We start from the raw sequence: 21111 nt of genomic DNA, 5'->3' as shown, positions 1-21111 counted from the left end.
AAGCTTGGGCTTCCCTAGCGGCTAATTGAGCTTCTCCAGACCCGCTGGAGCTGGAGCTGGGGGCGGGTGCGTGTGCTGATCCCACCTCTGGGAGGCCTTGAGCAAGTCACTGGGGCATCCTCGGAACCTGCCTTGGCTTTGCTGCAGTAGGACGGGTCTCGCTGCTCCCAGTGCAGAACCCCTCCTGGGGCCTGGCATAAGACTGCCTGGGACACGGTGGCATCATTTGACCCAGCCTGGGATCCAAGTGGCTCTCAAGAGTGGAGCTACCTGGAATGCTTCCGACAGCCAGTTACAGCTTTATTTGCAACCTGGGCACCCACACCATTTGTAGTGCCTCAAAACTATGTAATGTGGGATTATGGGCTTTAGCTCTTGACTATGCTGGGGGCCCAGATACCCAGAACCTTCCTAACACGCACACTTCTGAATTGCAAAGCACCTGTGCCCTCAGTGGTGCAGGCAGGAGTCATGGACCTGGGTGGGGTACTTTTCACATTAGGGCCTATCACTTGCACTCCCACCCTATGTCCTGGTATGGGTGGCTCCGCCAACAGGCTCTTTTGGCAGGGGGAGAAGACCTTCTATCTCATCAGGCTGGCCTCAGTCGATATCTCCTGTATGAGTGCTGATGGTCTGCCGCTAACCACAGCGAGATGTTCTTTGCTGACCAGGTTCACAAATGCTACAACTGCATCGTCAAGCAGGGCCAGACCCTCTTCATCCCCTCAGGTGAGTGCAGGCAGCTTTGGGGACCGTGTCCTAGGGCTTGCGGGCCCTCGTCAAGGTTACTCCCCTGTCCCTCGGGCCGTGTCCCCACCACGGGATCTGTCTGCATCCGTGGCATGCCTGCTCCCTTGTCCGGAGCTTAACGCCACCCCGGCCCAGTCCCTGCAGAGGGGCCAGCAATGGAGCTGTCTGGTCAGCGTGGGCACTCCTCACCACCGAGGCCACCTTGGAGCTGCACAGCCGGTCAGCCCCTTTCACAGCCTGGCTGGGCTCACTGTGACTGAGCCCATGGCTGGAGACCCAGCTCAGAGAGCCTTGTGTGGGGACAGCAGCCACGGCATCAGAGCCAGTGAGGGAGGAGGGTACTTGTTGCCAATTAAGGCAATATTAGGGGACATTTTGAGTCTGTGCTGAAGGAGAAAGCCCGTCGTGAGCCGCTGTGTGCCCCTAGATGATGTTAGAACAAATCTCAGACATCCTGCTGTTTCATTAAATATTCCACTATTTCTGAAGGGCTTCCTTTCCTTCTAAAGTAACACAGCTACAATACTGTTCTCACACCTCAAAAAACGAACAATTAACAGCAATTCGCTAGTATCGTCAAATAGCCTATTGGTGTTTAGATTTTCACATTGTTTTATAGGGTTTTTTTTTTTCATTTTAAATAAGTATCAAATAGAGGCCTTCACATTTTAATGATTTATAAGCTTCAGAATCTTCTGTAATCTCTGGGTCATTCCTCCCTCCGTCGGCTTCCTCACTGTCACAGCTATTTAAGAAAGAGCTGTGGATTTCCCAGGATCTGGCCCAGGCTCTGTCTCCGAGGATAACCCGGGGTCCAGTCCCAGCTCTGGGGGCGATGCAGCTGCCCCGGCCTTGTCTCCTGCCCCTGAGTATGGTTGGGAGGCCGGGTGGCTGGACCCAGGCTGTGGCTTCCTCTCTCTCAGTACTGCGCTCATGTGGCCCGAGCGAGTCTCCTCAGCTCTGGGCCTCGGTTTCCCTGTCTGTGTGGTGCAGGGCTGGACTGACTAGTCTGTGCCGCCTCAGACGCAGCCTTTCCGCCAACCCCCTTCCGTGGAGCCTGGGGTGGGGCCAGGGCCAGAGAGGCCCAGGCTGCTGGTGAAGCTGCAGAGGTGAACAGGGCACCAAGGCACAGGCGGGCAGGAGCTGGAGCCTGGGCTGGGCCGGGGAAGGCCTGTGCTGGTCTCTGCCACTCTCTGATCTGGAGCCATGAGAAGCCCGTTCATGGGAGCGAGGTCGGGTGCCAGCCACTCCTGCCTCTCTCTGAGACTGGATCTGTGCCACGCTCACTCCTCTGGACTGCCTGGCCCTCGTGGGACATTTCCTCCGCAGCCTGAGCATGCAGATGCAGAGGAGATGCAGAGGAGCATGCAGATCCTGAGCATGCAGATGCAGTGCCTGCCTTGCTGTCTGCCCTCAGGTTCTGTGGGACAGCGTCCTCCCTCTAGCGGGATCGGTGCTGGACACCTTGGGCCGAGCACTGGCTCAGCCTGCCTGTGGGTGACCTGGACATGACCGTCAGTCTTGGTGGGCCTCTTCGTGATGCGGAGGGAAGGAGGAGATGGGCTCTGGGGTCGTGCAGGCCGGCCCCTCTAGGGACCTGGCTGCTGGACAGTCATAGTCGCCCTTGGTGGGGTTGGGGCTGCTTAAAATCCTGCTTCCTTCTCTTCTCAGGCACTGACAGAGCTCTCGTGGGCCCCGAGCCCTGCAGCCTCCCAGGGTGGTTGTCCCCTGGTCCACCTCAGCTATGCAGGGCCCAGAGGGGAAGCCTGAGCTGGTGTGTCTGGGGCCTGGACCCACCCCCATCGTCGCCTGCTTGATGGTCAGTGCACTGAGAATGGCTCTTTGGTGGCTTCCAGAGCATATGAAGTTGAAAAGAGGTTGAAACTAGGCAGCCTGACTCAGTTTCCCAACTTCAGAACTGCCTGCTGGTACATGGGGAAGCACCTGCAGAGGCGTTCAAAGGTACTGGTTGCTGCAGGGTGGGTGTCCAAGCCTGGGGCTCTTGGTTATGGGGGAGGCCAGACTTGGCTCAGGGCTGGCTGACTGGGTGTGAGTGCCGCCTTCCTGTGGCCTGAACAATTCCTCTTGGGACTCAGCCTCCTGGCCCTCAGTTTCCCCATCTGTATAACGTAGGGCTGGATTGAACAGGCTGGGCCTCTCTTTCTGATTGGACTATCCCTTGTAGAATGAACAGTGGGCTGTGGGTTGAGAGGGGTGTGTGTGCGCGGCCTCGGTGCAGGTATCAATCACACCTGCTCCACTCTTCACACTTGCCTCCACTGGGAAGGTGGGGCCCTGGCTCTGTCACCAGCTGAGGAATGGGTGTGAGTGGGCTCTGGGTCCACTTAGGACCCCTCAGGGCCGTGGCAGCTGGACCATGAGGCAGGCTTGTGGCTCGGTCCCAGCCTTCTGTGGAGGCACTGTGGCATCCCTGGGCTGCCCTTTCTGTCCCAGGTCCTGCCTGGCCACATCCTCAGAGATGAGAGCAGGTGGCTTCCTGCAGCCACCACCCTGTTCAGGTCTCCAGACTCTGCCCAGCAGCATGAGGAAACTTGCAGGAGGGTTTGCATTTCTGTGTGATTTTCTTTCTCACTGTGCCCTTCATCAGAAGTTGCTCTTTTTTGGTTCTGATAGCAGCCAAGAGCTCTTTCATCCATAACCCTTTGCATTCTGGCCCTAGTTTGAGAAGGAAAAATGGTCCTTAGTCATGGCTGGCCAGGTTTCAGTAAGATTCTCCCATTGCTGTCTAAATGTGGAGCCCTGCAAACAAGTTTTAATCTTTATTATTTAGGGAATATATTACTAAATATATTTAGGTGTTGGTTAGCTGAGCATGATGTTCCTAGAGGTGAAATACTCTGAAAGACTACTAAATTCTTAATTTCTCTCTATTACATAAGGCTGTTCTTGCATTGCTATAAAGAAATAGTTGACTATGGGATTAGGTTCTATGTTCGTTTTCCAGGGCTGCCATAACAAAGTACTATAGACTGAGTGATTTAAACAGCAGAAACTTACTTTCTCACAGTTCTGGAGGCTAGAAGTTCAAGATCAAGGTGTCAGCAAGGTTGTTTTCCTCTGAGGCCTTTTTCCTTGCCTTTAGATGGTCATCTTCTCATGGTCTTCTATTTGTGTGTGTCTGTCTTTTTTTTTTTATTATTCGCATAGTCTTGCCGCTTACTATTTTTCATATTTTTCACTGTGAATTTTTTTTTTTAAATAGTGGAACTGGAAGTCTCTAGATGGTGGGGATCATGACTTAGGTTTTGATGTCTTTGTGTCATTTCATTGGTGATCTACATGTGGTAGTGTTTGGAGATGCAAAGATTGTGATTTCATTTCAGCTTAGAGATGTAGTGCTAAGTGAATAGTAGATATTCATATACTTCTGTGAACTGGATCACTATTGTCATCACATATAAAAATAAATTTCTCATGCTTTAAAGATAAATGTAAATAAAATAAATAATAAAGCTCTTGGAAGAAAAAAAAGAAATAGTTGAGACTGGGTAATTTATAAGGAAAGAAGTTTAATTAGCTCATGGTTCTACAAGGAAGCATTAGCACTGACATCTGCTTCTGGGGAGGCCTCAGGATCATGGCAGAAGGCAAAGCAGGAGCTTCCATGTCACATGGTGAAAGCTGGAGCAAAAGAGAGGGAGTTAGGTGCCACACTTTTAAACAGCCAGATCTCATGAGAAGGCACCCACTGTCATGAGAACAGCACCAAGGGAATGGTGCCAAACCATTCATGAGAACTCCACCCCCATGATCCAGTCATCTTCCGCCAGGCCCCACCTCCAATACCCGAGATTTGGCTGGGGATATATATCCAAACTGTATCACTGGGTAAGCAGAAAATTCCTAGGTCAAGTGAATATAAGTTTAACCTAGACCAGAGTCACAACTCCTCAGTCAATTCCCAGATTAGAGCCAGTTTATAGCCCCAGAACCCCCTGGAGGGGGGAGGCCAAGTACTCTTGAGGAAGGAGCACCATACACTGCCAAAAAAAATTACACTGTTAAACTTCCTCACAACTTCCCCAAAAGTAAGGTACCATTTAGCAGGGTAACTATGCAATGGGGAAAAGGAAATAATCAGACCTATTAGAAACTACTGGACACTGGCCCTGAACTGACACTAATTCCAGGATACCTAAACCCCCTCTGTGGGTCACCAGTCAAAGTAAGGACTTATGGAGATCAGGTGATTCAGGGAGTTTTATCCCATGTCTGTCTCACAGTGGTCCCAGTGAGTCCCGAAATCCATCCTGTGGTTCTTTCTTGGTTCCAGAATGCATGATTAGAATAGATATACTCAGAAGCTGGAAGAACCCTACATTGGTTCCCTAACTAGTGTAAGGGACAAGGGTTATTATGGTGAGATAGGCTAAATGGAAGCCGCTAGAACTGTCTCTGCCTTGGAAAGTAGTAAACCAAAGTTAGTAGTGCATTCCTGGAGAGGTTGCAAACATTAATGCTACCATTAAGGATTTGAAATATGTAAGGGTGGTGATTCCCCCACCACATCCCCCATTCAATTCACCTATTTGAACTGTGCAGAAAACAAATGAATTTTGGAGAATGACAGATTACAGTAAGCTTAACTAGACAGTAACTCCAATTGCAGCTGCTATATCAGATGTGGTTTCGTTGAATAAATTAACACATCCTCTGATATGCAGCCATTGACATGACAAATGCTTTTTTCCCTCTGTATCTGTTCATAAGTCTCATTAGAAGCAATTTTCTTTCAGCAGACAAGGCCAGCAATCCATCTTCACTATCCTGCCTCACAGATATGTCAAATTTCTAGGCTGATGTTAAAATTTAGTTGGCAGGGATCTTGATTACCTTTTACTTCCACAAGATATTACTGGTCCGTTACACTGATGGCATTACTGGTAAGACATACATGTCAGAGAGTGGTTAATAAATCCAACTAAAATGCTGGGGCCTTCTACCTCAGTACAATTTCGAGAGGTCCAGTGATGTTGGGCACATCAAGATATTCCTTTTAAGGTGATGTTGCTTCTGGTCTCTCCTACAACGAAAAAAAGAGACTCAACACCCTGTGGACCTCTTTGGATTTTGGAGGCATCATACTCCTCATTTGCGTGTGTTACTCTGACCCACCTACTAAGTGACCTAGAAAACTGCTGCTTTTGGGTGGGACCCAGAATAAGAGAAGGCTCTGTAGCAGTCCAGGCTGCTGTGCAAGCTTCTCTGCTGCTTGGGCCTTATGATCTAGCAGATCCAATGGTGCTTGAAGTGCCAGTGGCAGATAGGATGCTGTTTGGAGATTTTGACAAGCCCTATAAGTGAGTAACAGCACAGGGCCTTAGAATATTGGAGCAGAGTCCTGCCATCTTCTGCGAATAATTCCTCTCCTTTTGAGAAACAACTCTTGGCCTGCTACTAGACCTTAGTAGATAGAGAACTCATAACCCTGGGCCACCAAGTTGCCATGTGATGAGCTGGGTGTTATCTGATTCACCAAGCTATGAAGCTAGGCATGCAGAGGAGCACTCCAGCATTTAATGGAAGTGGTATACACATGGTTAGGTCTGAGCAGGCTCTGAGGCACAAGTAAGTTACATGAAAAAGTGACCCAAAAGGCCATGGTCCCCACATCTGCTACACTGCCTTTTCTCTAGCAGCCTGCACCTATGATCCCATGGGGAGCTCCCCATTATCAGTTGACTAAAGAAGAGAAGACTTGGGCCTGGAATGCAGAGGGTTTTGCATAATATTCAGGAACCATCTGAAAGTGGATAGCTGCAGCACTGTAACCCCTCTCTGGGACATCCCTGGACAGCGGTGAAGAGAAGTTGTCCCAGTGGACTCAACTTCAAATAGTGCACCAGGTTGTTCACTTTGCTTGGAAAGAACAAATGGCATAATGTGTAAACATAATTAGAAGATTGCTGACAAGGAAACCTGGGAAAGAGGTATGTGTGGATGGACCTCTCTGAATGAGCGACAAAACCATGGTGATATTTGTGTCCCATGTGGATGCTCACCAAAGGATGACCTCAGCAGAGAAGAATTTTTAAAATCAAGTGGATAGGATGACCCATTCTGTGGATACCTATCAGCCTCTTTTGCCAGCCACTTCTGTCATCTCCCAGTAGACTTAGGAACAAAGTATCCATAGTGGCAGGATGGAGACTTAGCCTACATGGACTCCCACTCACCAAGGCCAACCTGGCCATGGCCACTGTGAGGGTCCAGTATGCCTGCAATGCAGACCAACTCTGAATCCTTGATATGCACCTGGGGTAATAAGCCAGCTACCTGGTGACAGATTGATTACATTGGGCCACTTTCATCATGGAAAGGGCAGTGTTTTATTCTTACTGGAATAGACACTCTGGATATAGAATTGCCTTCCCTACATGCAAAGTTTCTACCCAAGCTACCATCCATGGGCTTACGGAATGCTTTAACCACAGTCATTGTTTTCCATACAGCAGTGCTTCTGATCATGGAATTCAGTTAACAGCAAAAGAAGTGCAGCAATGGGTCCATGTTCATGGAATTCACCGACTTTACTATGTTTCCTACCATCCTGAAGTAGCTGGTTTGGTAGAATGATGGAATGGCCTTTGCAGACTCAGTTACAGTGTCAGCCAGGTGGCAGTACTGAGCTGGGGAAAGATTCCTCAGGAGTCTGTATGCTTTAAATCAGCATCCAAAATATGATGCTGTTTCTCCAAAAGGCAGAATTCACAGGTCCAGGAATCAAGGGAAGAAAGTGGGAGTGGTCTCACTCACCGTTATTCCTAGTGACCTACTAGCAAAATGTTTGCCTCTTGATCCTACAACTTTATGATCTGCTGGCCTAGAAGTCTGTTTCAAAGGAAGGATTGCTTCCACCAAGAGACACAACAGTGCCTTTATAGAACTGGAAATTAAAACTGTTACCCAGTAGCTTTGGATTCCTCATGCCTGTAAATCAACAGGCAAGGAAGAGAGTTACTGGGCTAGTTCTGGTTATCGATCTTAACTGGCAAGGGGAACTTGGACTCGTACTTCCAAATGGAGATAAGGAAGGGTGTGTCTGCAATATATATACCCTTAGGGTGTCCTTGGGATTATAATATTCTGTAATTATGGTCAATGGAAAATGACAACCACCTAATCCAGGCAGGACAACTAATGGCCCAGACCCTTCAGGAATGAAGCCTTGGGTCATCCCAACAAGGAAATAATCACGACCAGCTGAGGTGCTTAGTGGAAGAAGTGAGGTGCTTAGTGGAAGAAGTGAGGTGCTTAGTGGAAGAAGGTAGCTATAAATACCAGCTATGACCACATGACCAGTTACAGAAATCAAGATTGAAATTGTTATCAGCATTTCCTCCTTTTTTGCTATGAATACACACAAATGTGTGTGGGTGCATTAAGCAAATATTATTGTTTTTCTGCTGTCTTATTCCCTTATAATTTAACGTAGGATGTATTGACTATATCATTGCATTTAAGTGTTGTTGATTTTATATTATAACATTTAAGTTACATGATATCAAGGAGAAAAGTAAACATCATTCGAGGATTATATCTCCTTTTCTGGGGAAGGGGTAGGTGTGTCTTCAGTTGTACATGGGATGATGATATATTAGACAGAAGCATGGCCTTGCTATTTTCTTTATTTGGAGATTAAGTATAGTTGAAGGAGATGTGTATGGATGCCAAGTTGACAAGAGGCGGACTTGTGATGAATAATTTCATGTGGAAATTTGACTATGTCATGAGGTGCCCAGATATTCAATGAAACATTAGCCCAGCTATGTCTGCGATGGTGCTTTTGGATGAAATTAACATTTGAATCAGTAGACTGAGTAAAGCGAGCTTCTCTCCCTAATGTGAGTAGCCCTTACTGAATCAGTTGAAGGCCTGAATAGAACTAAAATTACTCTGACCTTCCAGTAAGAAAGAGAAAACTCCTGCCTGGCTGTTTGAACTGGGTCATGACTTTTTTCTTGTCTTCAGACTAAACTGAAATATTGGGTCTTCTTGGATTTTGAGCCTGCCAGTTTTCAGACTGGAACTTCCACCATTGACTCTCGTGGTGCTCAGGCCTTCAGACTCAGACTAGAACTCTCCCATTGGCTCTTCTGGGTCTCCAGCTTGCCAACTGCGAACTTGACTTCTCAGCCTCCAGAATTACATAAGCTAATTACCTATAGTAAGTCTTTCTCGCTCTCCTTCTGTCTCTGCTATTGGTTCTGTTTCTCAGGATATTCCAGATAGTACAGTCACCTCTGGCTGAGAATTCCAACTTCTTCGCTTTATAGATTATTCTTCTTCTATGATTCAAACATCCTAACTCATAAATAAGATTTATTTTCTCCCTCAATTTTCACCAAAAAAAGACACATATACATATAACCCATTAGTTTATTTTCAATAACCTTACAGAAGATATGGAGGTGTAACAAAAATTACTGTAAACATAAGCCTTATATTCTTTCTTTTTTTTTTGCTTATTTTGAGATGGAGTTTCACTCTTGTTGCCCAGGCTGGAGTGCAGTGGCGCAATCTTGGCTCACCACAACCTCCACCTCCCGGGTTGAAGCTATTCTCCTGCCTCAGCCTCCTGAGTAACCGGGATTACAAGCATGTGCCATTACATCTGGCTAATTTTGTATTTTTAGTAGAGATGGGGTTTCTCCACGTTGGTCAGGCTGGTCTCGAACTCCCGACCTCAGGTGATCCACCCGCCTCGGCCTCCCAAAGTGCCGGGATTACAGGTGTGAGCCACTGCACCCAGGCCAAGCCTTATATTCTTTAAAAGTTAGTTCCCCACTGCTTGGCCAGCTAATTCCCTCTGAGCTTTTCTAGCATGACCCTGGCTCTCCTTCCTGCATCTCCCTCCTTCCCCTCCCTTCTCTTCTGTCTTTTCTCTTCTCAGGAGCAAAAACTAAATTGGTCTCCTTTTCTCACACAGGATAGTTTTGGTGCCCCCTTTGCTGCTTTAACTCTTGCCAATGGGCATAACTTTGAAGTTTCAATTTTATCCCAAGCAGCTCATCAAACTAGTACTTCAACATTAGGAATTCTTCTGTAATAGGAATTCTAGTGCCAGCTATTCAAGTTATAAACATCTCAATCTCTGTCACAATCAAAATAACTGCCATTGACTGAGAACTCATGCTCCAATCACTGTTATGATGTGCTTCACTGACATTCTCTCATGTTCTTACAGAAACACCACATAGTCGTGCTTTTTCTAACTGTGGCAGATGCTGCTGTGTTTCTAATCAATATCCATTTTCTTCTTCTTTTCAATTAAAGGGTGCTGCTCCATTCAGTCCCACTTTACTAGGCCTCTGCATTGCACCCCCGCATACTATTGTTGGTAGCTAAGGGCTCACAAGTGCCCTGTTCTCTCCTGAGCACTTCTCCAGACTTAAGGGAGCTGCCTCGCCTGGACAACCTGTAGCCAGTGACTGACTGACACATGGTATAAAGGGCTATTCCTCTAGCCTCAACGTCAGGCCAACTCTGTAATGCAATCCGTGCTCCAAAACTCTGGGTGTCAGGCTGAGCCAGTCTTGTGTTGAGATCATCCTGGCTTAAGTAGATCTCACCCTTGTCTCACCCTACTTACTATTCCCCTCTCATAAGGTTATTCTCTCAAGAAAAATTGCTCAATAATTGCTATTGCAGGCTCTGCTTCTAGAGAACCCAAACTGACTGACTGTGCTGCAGAAAAAACAATGAAGGCCATTAACAGAAGGAAACCAATTAGGGTATCACTGGAGCCTGGGTGAGTGGCGACCTAACAAGAGCTCACTCCAAAATGGTAGCAGTGGACACAGACAGGAGTTGGATCAACCAGTTCATTTGTTTTCCATAATCATATTTTATTTTCTTTGTAGCAATTATCACTCTCTGCTATTATAGCATTTTGTGTCTTTTAAAGTTTCTTTGTTTTTTGTTTTTGAGATAGAGTGTTGCTCTGTCGACTAGGCTGGAGTGCAGTGGCATGATCTCCACTCACTGCAACCTCTGCCTCCCAGGTTCAAGTGAGTCTCCTGCCTCAGCCTCCCAAGTAGCTGGGATTACAGGCACGTGCCACCACACCCGGCTAATTTTTTTTAGGGGCAGGTATTTCTAGTCCAGACAGGGTTTCACCATTTTGCCCAGGCTGGTCTCAAACTCCTGACCTCAAGCAGTCCACCCACTTCTGCCTCCCAAAGTGTTAGGATTACAGGCATGAGTCACCATGCCTGGTCTCCTTTAAAGTATTTTTAAATATTTACCTTGTTAAAAGTTTTTATCTTCCTTTAAAGAGACATAAGAACGAGGGCCTTTCTTAGGTACTATCATATTCTTTCTGCCCCTAAAACAGTGCTGGCAGACAATTCATGCAAAATACATATTTGTAAATAAGTGAATGAAAAATGAATGGAAGAAGAGTGATTGAGATTAGCTTGAGGCCTATGTGGGATTGAGGGAGCTGATTAGGTTATAAGTTGAGAGAGATCTAGAAATATCAAAAGAACTCTGGAGAATGATCTGTTTGGTATAATAAATTACATACTGGGAACTCAGGAGAGATACTGTAAGGCCTAAGACGGTATTTGGGTGACTAAGCCCTTCACTTTAAAAGCTCAGTGTAGTACTTTATGCAAAACCTTGAAACTTACTGTGTTTCTTTTTGGCATTTTGGGTGATGCTTAAGAATGTTAAATAATGAAAGACTCTTTGTGTTACCTGTACTGTGTGTGTATTAGAATTGTAACCTATTTCAGTTTTTGTCTCATCACCAACAAGCTTTTCAAAGTAGTAGAAACTACTTTTTCAGAAGGTGAAGTAATGCTGTTTTGTCCAGTGAGTGATTACTTGTTGTGAATACTTAGTGATCATCTGGCTTGGAAACATGCGTAGGTGTGTTTAATAAATGAGACTGCTACTATCTGTTAATTGTACTTTATAATTGCAGTTTATCTCCTCTGTACACCTGCAGAGTCCTGGCTCATATCACAGAGAAAAGGTCATTACTGTGGCTTGACTGAGAGAGCTCATTTATTAAAGCTCTAAGGGGTTGTATTATCAACTTTGTCTCATGTCTTTCTACATTATCTAATATTCTCCATTCAGATGTACACAAAAAATATCCGTCTTTTAAATGCATAACATACATATACATGTACATACATATATGCTGTTATTGTTATTGTTAAAGAACTTTAGTTATTTAAAGTTAGTAAAATTAAAGTTATTGTTATGGTTATGCTGTTAAGTTATTGATGGTTAAATCAATAACTTTTAGGCAACAAATTGGTTGATCGCTTATTGTTGATTTTAGGCAGTTGCCAAGCAATATTAATGTCCTAACATTAAGATTAATGGAGTGTATCATTCATTGACTTGATCATTCCACTCCCATTTCTATTGCCCTGTCCCTTGGGGTGCTGGCATTGGGTTCGTATGTGTGCAATCGAATCTTTTCCATGGCAGATGCTGAGGAGCAAGTCCTGACAGTGAATAGCCGTGTGTTTAGTCAGGTGTTTACATAGGCTCAAATAAATGAGAATTTTATGGAAAGTAGATAAGACATCTCAATACTTTCAAATTCATTTTAGAAAAGTATAGTATGAGAAGAAGAGCTTCGACAAATATTGTGTCTAAAAAGCTAAAAACATCCTGATCTTTGTAACTGAGTGGCTAACAAATAAACTAAAGAAACACAACACTCAGTTAAAGGAGTCAAAATAAACTGTCATAGAATACACATCATGATGAGGTCTTATTTAGCAATATTATATTCCCTTTAATTGCATTTGTAATGTTGACTTAAATGGGAGAATACTGCATTCTTTTGCCTTTTCCTCTCTCTGAAGGTTTTGAGAGAAGAAACAGAAGAAGTTGTAGAAAATCAACTCTGCTTCCTTTTACTAATTGTGAATATAAGCTCACCGTACTCTGCAGTGAAAATAAAAACAATGTTTTAGTCGATTGTATCTACCAATGCCATCTACTCCACATTCTTGCTTCAATTGATAGCTTATTTTAAGAAAACACTATGACTTGTTTGTAGAAAATGTACTTTAAGATCCCAGAAGCATTTAATTCCTCAGGAAAACTTACCAGGATGTCATATAATGATTAAAAAGACGTTCAAAATCAGTAATTTTCATCAGCTGATCTGCTTTCTTGGTATTTTATACTGTAATACCCTTTACTATATGTGATCAATGGTAGTGGTGTTTATCATACCTAAAAAATACATGAAAACATAACATACTGAAAACAACCCCGAGTAAACTTCAGAAAGTACCCCGTTAGACAAAGTGCTGTCGTAACAGAGAAAGCAAACCAGAGGTGGCAAGAGGAGGCTAGAGTACTTATTTGGTTTGCTGAGATGATATTAATTTTGACACGTGGAGGAAACTGAGAAAATTAACATAAGTAATGACATAACCACCATTACAATGTTAAAAATTTCCAGATTTCAAACAAATGGAAAAAGATTTGATCTATAGAGTGAAAGGTACAAATAGGAAAAAAGAAACCGTAAAGAAAGTATGAAAAATCATAAATGAGATGACAGAAAGAAGTCATAATGGAACAATAATTACATAAATCAAAGGTTAAGATTGTCAGGTAAAATTTTTAAGTGTCAAAAACACAATATAACCTATCGACAATAAATTAGTGGAAAAAATGTAGCAGGAAAATATGCATAAAAAGAGCTAGGTCCAATTTTTCACAAAAATTTGAATTCAAGTTGATAATATCCTAAAGAAGGAAAAGTCTGTAGGCCAATAGAAGAAATAGCAGATGCAGAGGTATGCTCACAAACATGCATGCTCATGACACTACTCGTACAAACTCAAATTCCCATTACAGTTGTATACAAACATGATGGCCGACAAGAAGAGAGTTCCTTTAAGCCCACTTGGAGCATTAAGACAAATTTACCATGTGAATCCCTAAGTGAACTCTGAGTTACTTCTGTGAAGGAATGAAGAATGATATCATAAATGAATTTCATATAGCACTCAAAGCTCCCCCTCTATATGGTTCAGGATAGACTTGAGTATCCACAGTTCTGGAGTGCAAGGGAGGAGAAAGGAAAGGTGCATTCAGACAAAAAAAAATGTGTACAGAACACACCAGGGATATCAGAAGAGGCTGCTCATGGCAAGGCGTGGTGGCCCGTACCTGTAATCCCAGCACTATGGGAGGCCGAGGTGGGTGGATCACCTGAGCTCAGGAGTTCAGGACCAGCCTGGGCAGCAAGGCGAAACCCCATTTCTGACAAAAATACAACAAAATTGGCAAGGCATAGTGGCACATGGCGGTGGTTCCAGTTACTTGGGAGGCTGAGGTGAGAGGATTGCTTGAGCCTGGGAGGCAGAGGTTGCAGTGAGCCCAGATTGTGCCTCTGCACTCCAGCCTGGGCAACAAAGTGAGACCCCGTCTCAAAACAGAACAAAACAAAACAAAAAAAAAGAGGCTGATCAAGACCAGACTCAGCTCCTAGGCCTTGAACTCCAGTCCCACCTCACACCCTAAGTTTCCTAAAGAATCAGTAACTTAGTTCACCCTACCCCACTCCTGGCTTCAAGATGTAGCACAAGTTTCTAAACTTATGCAAACAATGAGTACTATCTATTTTGACAAAATAAGAAGAAATGGAGTCAAGGCAACATATAACAGATATTTTTGCCAGTTTTATTGATTAACAAAGAAAAATTGTATATAGTTAAGGTGTGCAGTGTGATATTTTGATATACATATACATTTCTAAATGTATATGTATACATGGCCACCCTGTCAGCTGCTGATCATAATGTACCCTATGACCCAGTGGCTTCACTACAACCTAGTGCAACCGAGTCAGCCTGTTACAGGCCCCAGAAAAATTCTTGCGTTTGTTTACCTAGGGATATATGAGAATGTTCACAATTTTAAAAACCTGGAAACAATCCAATTATCTCTCAATATCGGTAGATTGTGGAATAGGTAACTAAATGATCGTTTATTCCAATAATAGAGTACCTCGCAGCACTAAGAGTGAATGAACTGCAGCTATTCACATTCTCAAATACAGCACTGCAATGAGATACTACTGCATGCGTATTAGAATGGCAAAAATCCAGAACCCTGACAACACCAAATGCTGATGAGGATGTGAAGCAACAGGAACTCTCATTCAGTGCTGATGGAAATACAAAATGGAGAACAGTTTTGTGGATTCTTAGAAAACTAAATCTACTCTTATTATACGACCCAGCAATCTTGTTTCTTGGTATATACCCAAAGGAGTTGAAAACTTATGTCCATACAGAAACCTGCACACAGATGTTTATGGATGTTTTATTTATAATTGCAAAAATTTGGAGACCAGCAAGATTACCTTCAGTAGGTGAATAATTAAACAAACTGTATTACATCCGGACAACTGAATACCATTCAATGATAAAATAAATGGCTGTCATGCCATGAAAAGACACAGAGGAAGCTTACATGCATATTGCAGAATGAAAGAAGCCAATCTAAAAAAGCTAAATACTGTCACTTCAACTTTATGACCTTCTGGAAAAGGTAAAACTATAGAAATAGAAAAAAAAAATCAGTGGTTCCCAGGAGTTAGGAGGAAGAGAGGGGTGAATAACCAGAGCACAGAGGATGCTTAGGGCAGTGAAAGTACGTGTATGATATTTTAATAGTGAATACTTGTCATTGTAAATTTGTCCAAGCCCAAGTGTGAACCTTAATGCAAACTATAAGATGTATCATGTAGGTTCTTTAATTGTAACAAATGCACCACTCTGGTGGGGGATGTTTATTATGGGGGAGGCTATGCATGTGTGGGGGACAGGGAGTATATAGGAAATCTATACCTTCTGCTCAGTTTTGCTGTGAACTTTGAACTGCTCTTAAAAATAATGTGTGTATGTATGTATATATATATATACATATACATGTTTGTGTGTATGCATATCTGATCATAAGAAACAATACATAGTTTCACTTATTTAAAAAGTCAAACATGCAAAACTAAACAATATACAAGTCTAATGACAAGCAATGGAACAATTAACAGGAAGTTAGGGATAGTGGTTACCTCTTGTGGAAGGAGTGAGTGGCATTGAAGAAGGGCAATGGGAGTTTCTAAGACACTGGAAATATTCTATTTCATAACCTGAAGGAAGGACACATATGCTCATTTTATATTCTTCTTAAGCTGTACATACACACTTTTATATTTATGATCTATTTCATTAAGTAATAAGACAATTAAATATATGCGTTTGTAAATAAGTGAGATTAACAAATTTTTGGATACATTTAACTTATTAAAGTTCACTCAAATAATTAGAAAATCTGGATGGAAATCATACCATTAAAGTAATTGAGTTGATAATTAATAATTCTACAAAGAAAACAGGATGCCCAGATGATGTCACAAGTAGTTCCAATGTTACACTAATTATTTGCGAGGGGAGAAAAAGACCATTCTTCAATTAATTTGAGACTAGGATAACCTTGCTATTGTGTGCCTCATCCATGCACACAGAGACAAATATTGTAAACAAAATACTAGGAAGTATACCTAGCAAAGTATAAAAACCATGAACAAGCTCGGTTAGTAATGCAAATTTAGTTCAATGTTAGAAAATCTACTGAAATCATCTCCCTATCAATGAATTAAAGACAAAAGTTATATGATTGTCTCAAAAGGCCTATAAAATTATTTTACAAAAATTAAATAATTCATGATATTTCCACCTATGAATAAAGGGTAACTTCCTTAACCTGATAAAAGGAGTCGACAAATAACCTACAGCACCTATCATGTTTTGTGGTTAAAAATATTGAAATCACTCCTTTTAAAATCAAGAAAAAGACAAGAGTACCATTGTCACTAAACTGCTTCCAAAGCTTATATGGAAGAGAAAAGGGCCCAGTATAACTAAGACAATCCCATAGAAGAATAAAGTGTGCAAAGGTGGGAGGTGGAGCTTATGTGAGTCTATCACGTACCAGATTTGCTGTGAAGTTATAATTACCACAGCAGGAATTGCTATTGTGAAAGTGTATGCTTGTGTGAAATCTTGATGTATGCCCTGGCTAACATTACAGAACAGTCAGAAAGGGTCTGTATAACCCATGGTATGAGCAGTTGGTATCCATATGGGAAAATATCAGAATGGATCTCTATCCCAAAAATGGATCCCTGTCACACAAAGGCCAGATCTAAATGGACAAAGGACTTAAATTTGAGATGCAAATATTTAAAAATATTTTAGAAGAAAATATAGGAGGGTAACATTACATGCCACACCTACTATGTGTACTTTGTACGATGCAAGTGTTGTATATGAGTGTAGTATGTAAGTGTAGATGCCTCTAAACTGTATATGCATGCTTGCTACTTTACACACGTGAAACACTGGGAATGGGAGCATGAGAGGAAACCCTAGGTCATTCTGGTCTCCAGACTGCTGCTCCTGCCCACCCCCGGTTCCAGCACTCCCTTCCCCATTCTCCTATCCAGATCCTCTGTTCCAGGCACAGCCACTTACAGCAGCTCAAGCCAGCGGCACCCACGGAGAGGCCCTCTTCACCCTACTGCTGGGCTGTCATGTCCCCTTTCTTTTCTTTCTGAAAAACAGTTTTCTCTGCCTATGACTCCTCATGTTTCACTCTCTCTAAAGCACACGGAAGCCCGGTTCCCTCCTCTGCTTTATCAGACCTGTTGCTGTGAGTTCCACTAGTGACCCTGCCTGACAAATTCAGAGGTTTGCTCCCTTTTGCATAGCGTAAAATGTTTACCTCGTGACATACTTGATAAATACAATTTTATAATTGTTAAGCTATCTATATATTCTGTATCTGTTTCAAAAAATATGTATAGGCCAGGCAAGGTGGTTCACGCCTGTAATCCCAGCAGTTTGGGAGCCCGAGGCAGGAGGATCATGAGTTCAGGAGATTGAAACCATCCTGGGCAACATGGTGAAACTCCATCTCTACTAAAAATACAAAAATTAGCTGGGCATGGTGGCAGGAACCTGCAATCCCAGCTACTCAGGAGGCTGCGGCAGGAGAATCGCTTGAACCAAGGAGGCGGAGATTGCAGTGAGCCAAGATCGTGCCACTGCACTCCAGCCTGGAGACAGAGCAAGACTCCATCCTCACACACAGCCCCAAAAATATAAAGACAGTGTCAGTTATGCCACACATAGATTGTTTTTATTCCATAAAACTGCTCTCCATATGTGTAATGTGTTTCTATTTCACACATAGTTTTGATCAAAGATTAATCTATTGCATACTTTTCTTAGTAATTAATAAAACTCAGCTTGGATTTCTCTAGCCAGATAAAACACCTTATACTAAATGAATCAATCAAAGCTCTTTGTTGGAGTGAGATCTGAAAGCTTTCACTCAAGCTGGCTGCCTCAGCTTCACCGCATCAAATAATGAAGGGAGAAGTGGAGGCTGACATGCAGCAAGAATGACTGTGTGTGTGCTGGAGAGATATTTTGTTTAATTCACTACATGCCAAACAGCTGTTCTTGCTACTTTGTAAAAATTAATCATCTAATAGCTGAAAAGTTAATTGTTGTAATGTGACTTCGGTGCTGCCAATCTCTGGGATTTGAAGCCAAAAAAAAAGCTTCACCATCACGATTGAGAAATGGAGTTACTGGCAGTAGTGGAGCAAACCACGATTCTGCACTTGGACACAGAATTATTCCTGACAAGATCCTGGCTCCTAACTCTTCCACCAAAACCGAGTCTGCAGCTCCCAAACTGAAATGCTGCTCATTTCACCCCAAGTGTGTTGCAGCCGTTCCTTCTTCTTCTCCTTCCTATCAGATCTGTAATGTCTCCATCACAATGCTAAGGTCAGGGTCAATGGCACTTCATTTCAGAAACTTTCTGAGAGCCCTGGAAAGTAATCTCTTCTTGTTCTTATTCCATGATCTCCTGTACGTTTTGTTTTTTTTTTTGTTTTTTTTTTTTGAGACGGAGTCTCGCTCTGCTGTACCTTCTTTAAATCACTGATGATCATTTGTGTAGATGAGTTGTCTCCGTGTGTGTCTGACCTTTCTCCCAGTTGGTGAGTTCTGGAATCCAGGAAGCATTTTACTAAAGTAATAGTTTTTAGTAATTTAGTTCACCTCCGTGCACCCCATAGCCGTTTCTCACATGTTGGGGCTGCCCAGTGAGCACTTGCTGAGGGAAACTGCAGGGAGACTTGCAGGTCAGGTTCACTGAGCCTGAAAGTGAAGCAAATTGAGAGGACAAAGTGCAAGACACTGGCTGAAATATACGAACACACTGGGGAAACAAACATCCCCGGCCTCTGTGGAGGCGGAACACAGTTGCTGAGGTCTGTGATTCAGCAGCACCCACCTGGCAAAGCATGCTGAGCATCGGGCTTCGTTCTCCCATAGTGCTTTCATGGTGAGGAAGAAAAGCTATACATACTAACATGGGCCAGCTGGAAACCACAACTATATAGTATTGCTTTTCAGCTTTTCAGCTTGAATTCCGAAAGAACTCTGAGGTCATGTAGAATGCGGCATATTGTTAGATAGGGCCTGGGCGGGCTTGGTGTTAGAGGATCTGCCCCAGGTCATGGTCTGTGGTGGGGAGGGAGGGTGTGATTTCCCTTCCCCTTATCTCTTTGTCCCATACTTTTTGCCCTATACACACATGATCGTCCTCAATATCTTAAGTAGGATCTCCCATATAGCTAAAATTGATATTGGGCATCTAAAGTATGCCTAACTTAGTTGAATATTTGGCCTTTGCCTTTAAAGGATCTGTAAGTTATTGGGATGAGACCAAAGAGAAAAAGGAAAACCATAGATAACTCAAGCATAATCTGCCATCCAATAATTTCATGACGTGCTTATCCTTGGAATAAAGTTGACCTGTTATCAGGAAACTGTCCCACCATCTTTTTTGCATGTAGAGACCTCCATTGCTATGGCCTCCATTGTAATGGGCTGTCATCGGGTTTGAAAAAAGTCTACATGTTGATTTTGATGGCAATAAAAGAGTCAGACAGTGCAAGCTGGAGCAAGGTGCTCACCAAAGCTAGGCCTTTCCCCTCCCTCAGGAACTGGCAACAAGAGCAAGAGTTAGCTTCCTGAATGTTTGCATTTCAAAGAGACAGCTCTCAGGTCTTTGAGGAGACAATTCTGGGATGTAGATTTACACTTCAAAGGTGGAGAAAAATTTATAATTGCAAGCTTTCTAAGGTTCTAAGAGGGGATTCGGGGCTCTACCTGCCCATCACCAGGTTTTGCCTGAAACAAACAGTAAATTCTCCTTGCAAGTGAGCTTTTCAGGCAGTCATTTTAAGAGGGCTGGGGTCATCCGCGGGACACCCTTGTGCTGCCGGAAGCCTCACTAGAGTTTGGTCCTCTCTTTGGAGAGGGGTTTGGAAGTAGTTAAGTACTGCGAGGCCTGCATTCTCATGACCAAAGCTCACAAATGCCCATTTCTTTCTTTCTTTCGTTTTAATCTTTGAAATATTTATGTGTCTTTTAACACCTCTTGGAAATTTCCATCCCTTTCAAGCTATGTTCCAGTCAAACAAAACAAAGTGTGGCCCAGCAGCCCTGGGGAGTCTCTGGGTGAAGGGGAGATGAGCACACAAATGTTGAGAGTTTGAGAACCCCTGGCCTTGATCTTTATGATAGTTGGTCAAGTGGTCATCAGTGAAATCCACAGGGATTCCCTGAGAGTGTATAGCTTTGGCATGATGGTTGCTGTAATCTGAAGGGGAAAGTAGAAGTTTACATGTGAGTACTGAAGAAGCTTGAGACTGTCTCGCTCTGTCACCCAGGCTGGATGAAGTGGGGCCATCTGGGCTCACTGCAACCTCTGCAATTCTCCTGCCTCAGCCTCCCCAGTAGCTGGAATTACAGGCTCCTGCCACCACATCTGGCTAATTATTTTTTCTTTAAAATTAGTTTTTATTTAAAAAGTACAAATAGCACTTTACTTTTACTTTTGCAAAAAGTAAAGAAATGGTGTTTTGTTACAAAAATTAAACTGAAATAAATTTTGGATTGCAGAAAATTCATTAAAAACTCAAGTTTTAATTTAGTTAAAATCCATCTAGTGCTGTAAGTGTGGCTGTTGGCAGATGTCTTATTTATTTTTTATTTATTAATTTATATTATTAATAACTAATTTTTAAATTATTATTCGTGAGCCCTTTCCCATGACAGCTTCTTGGAAATTTCTTTCTCTCCCATTAATCTAGTATGATCTCTCAGGCATATTTATTTAAAGTTCTTCCTCTCACTATTCCCTTCTTCACCATCATTCCCAGGTTAGTTACAAAGAACTAATTTAATGACCCATTTACTC

General features: G+C 43.1%; 1 protein-coding gene across 2 annotated transcripts in view; it reads left to right on the top strand.

The window, feature by feature from the left end:
• The window catches only part of LOC109029477 (fibroblast growth factor 7-like), a 115836-nt gene that overhangs the window by 56645 nt on the left and 38080 nt on the right, over positions 1–21111 (top strand). Inside the window, exons 3-5 of one of the 2 annotated variants that reach the window (XR_010130919.1) lie at positions 571–732; positions 2425–2715; positions 10426–10484. Coding sequence is in view for 1 of the 2 variants with exons in the window: in XM_063698407.1 (XP_063554477.1) it covers positions 675–732 (58 nt within the window). In the remaining variant the exon portion in view is untranslated. Of the gene's footprint in view, positions 1–570; positions 733–2424; positions 2716–10425; positions 10485–21111 lie in introns of those variants that run through there. The other variant, XM_063698407.1, reaches the window with a different exon arrangement.

This window comes from Gorilla gorilla, chromosome 16 (assembly GCF_029281585.2).
Source record: "Gorilla gorilla gorilla isolate KB3781 chromosome 16, NHGRI_mGorGor1-v2.1_pri, whole genome shotgun sequence".
In the NCBI taxonomy this organism is placed as follows: domain Eukaryota; kingdom Metazoa; phylum Chordata; class Mammalia; order Primates; family Hominidae; genus Gorilla; species Gorilla gorilla.
Note: the sequence above shows the minus strand (reverse complement) of the source record. Positions and strands in the feature narration are given on the sequence as shown.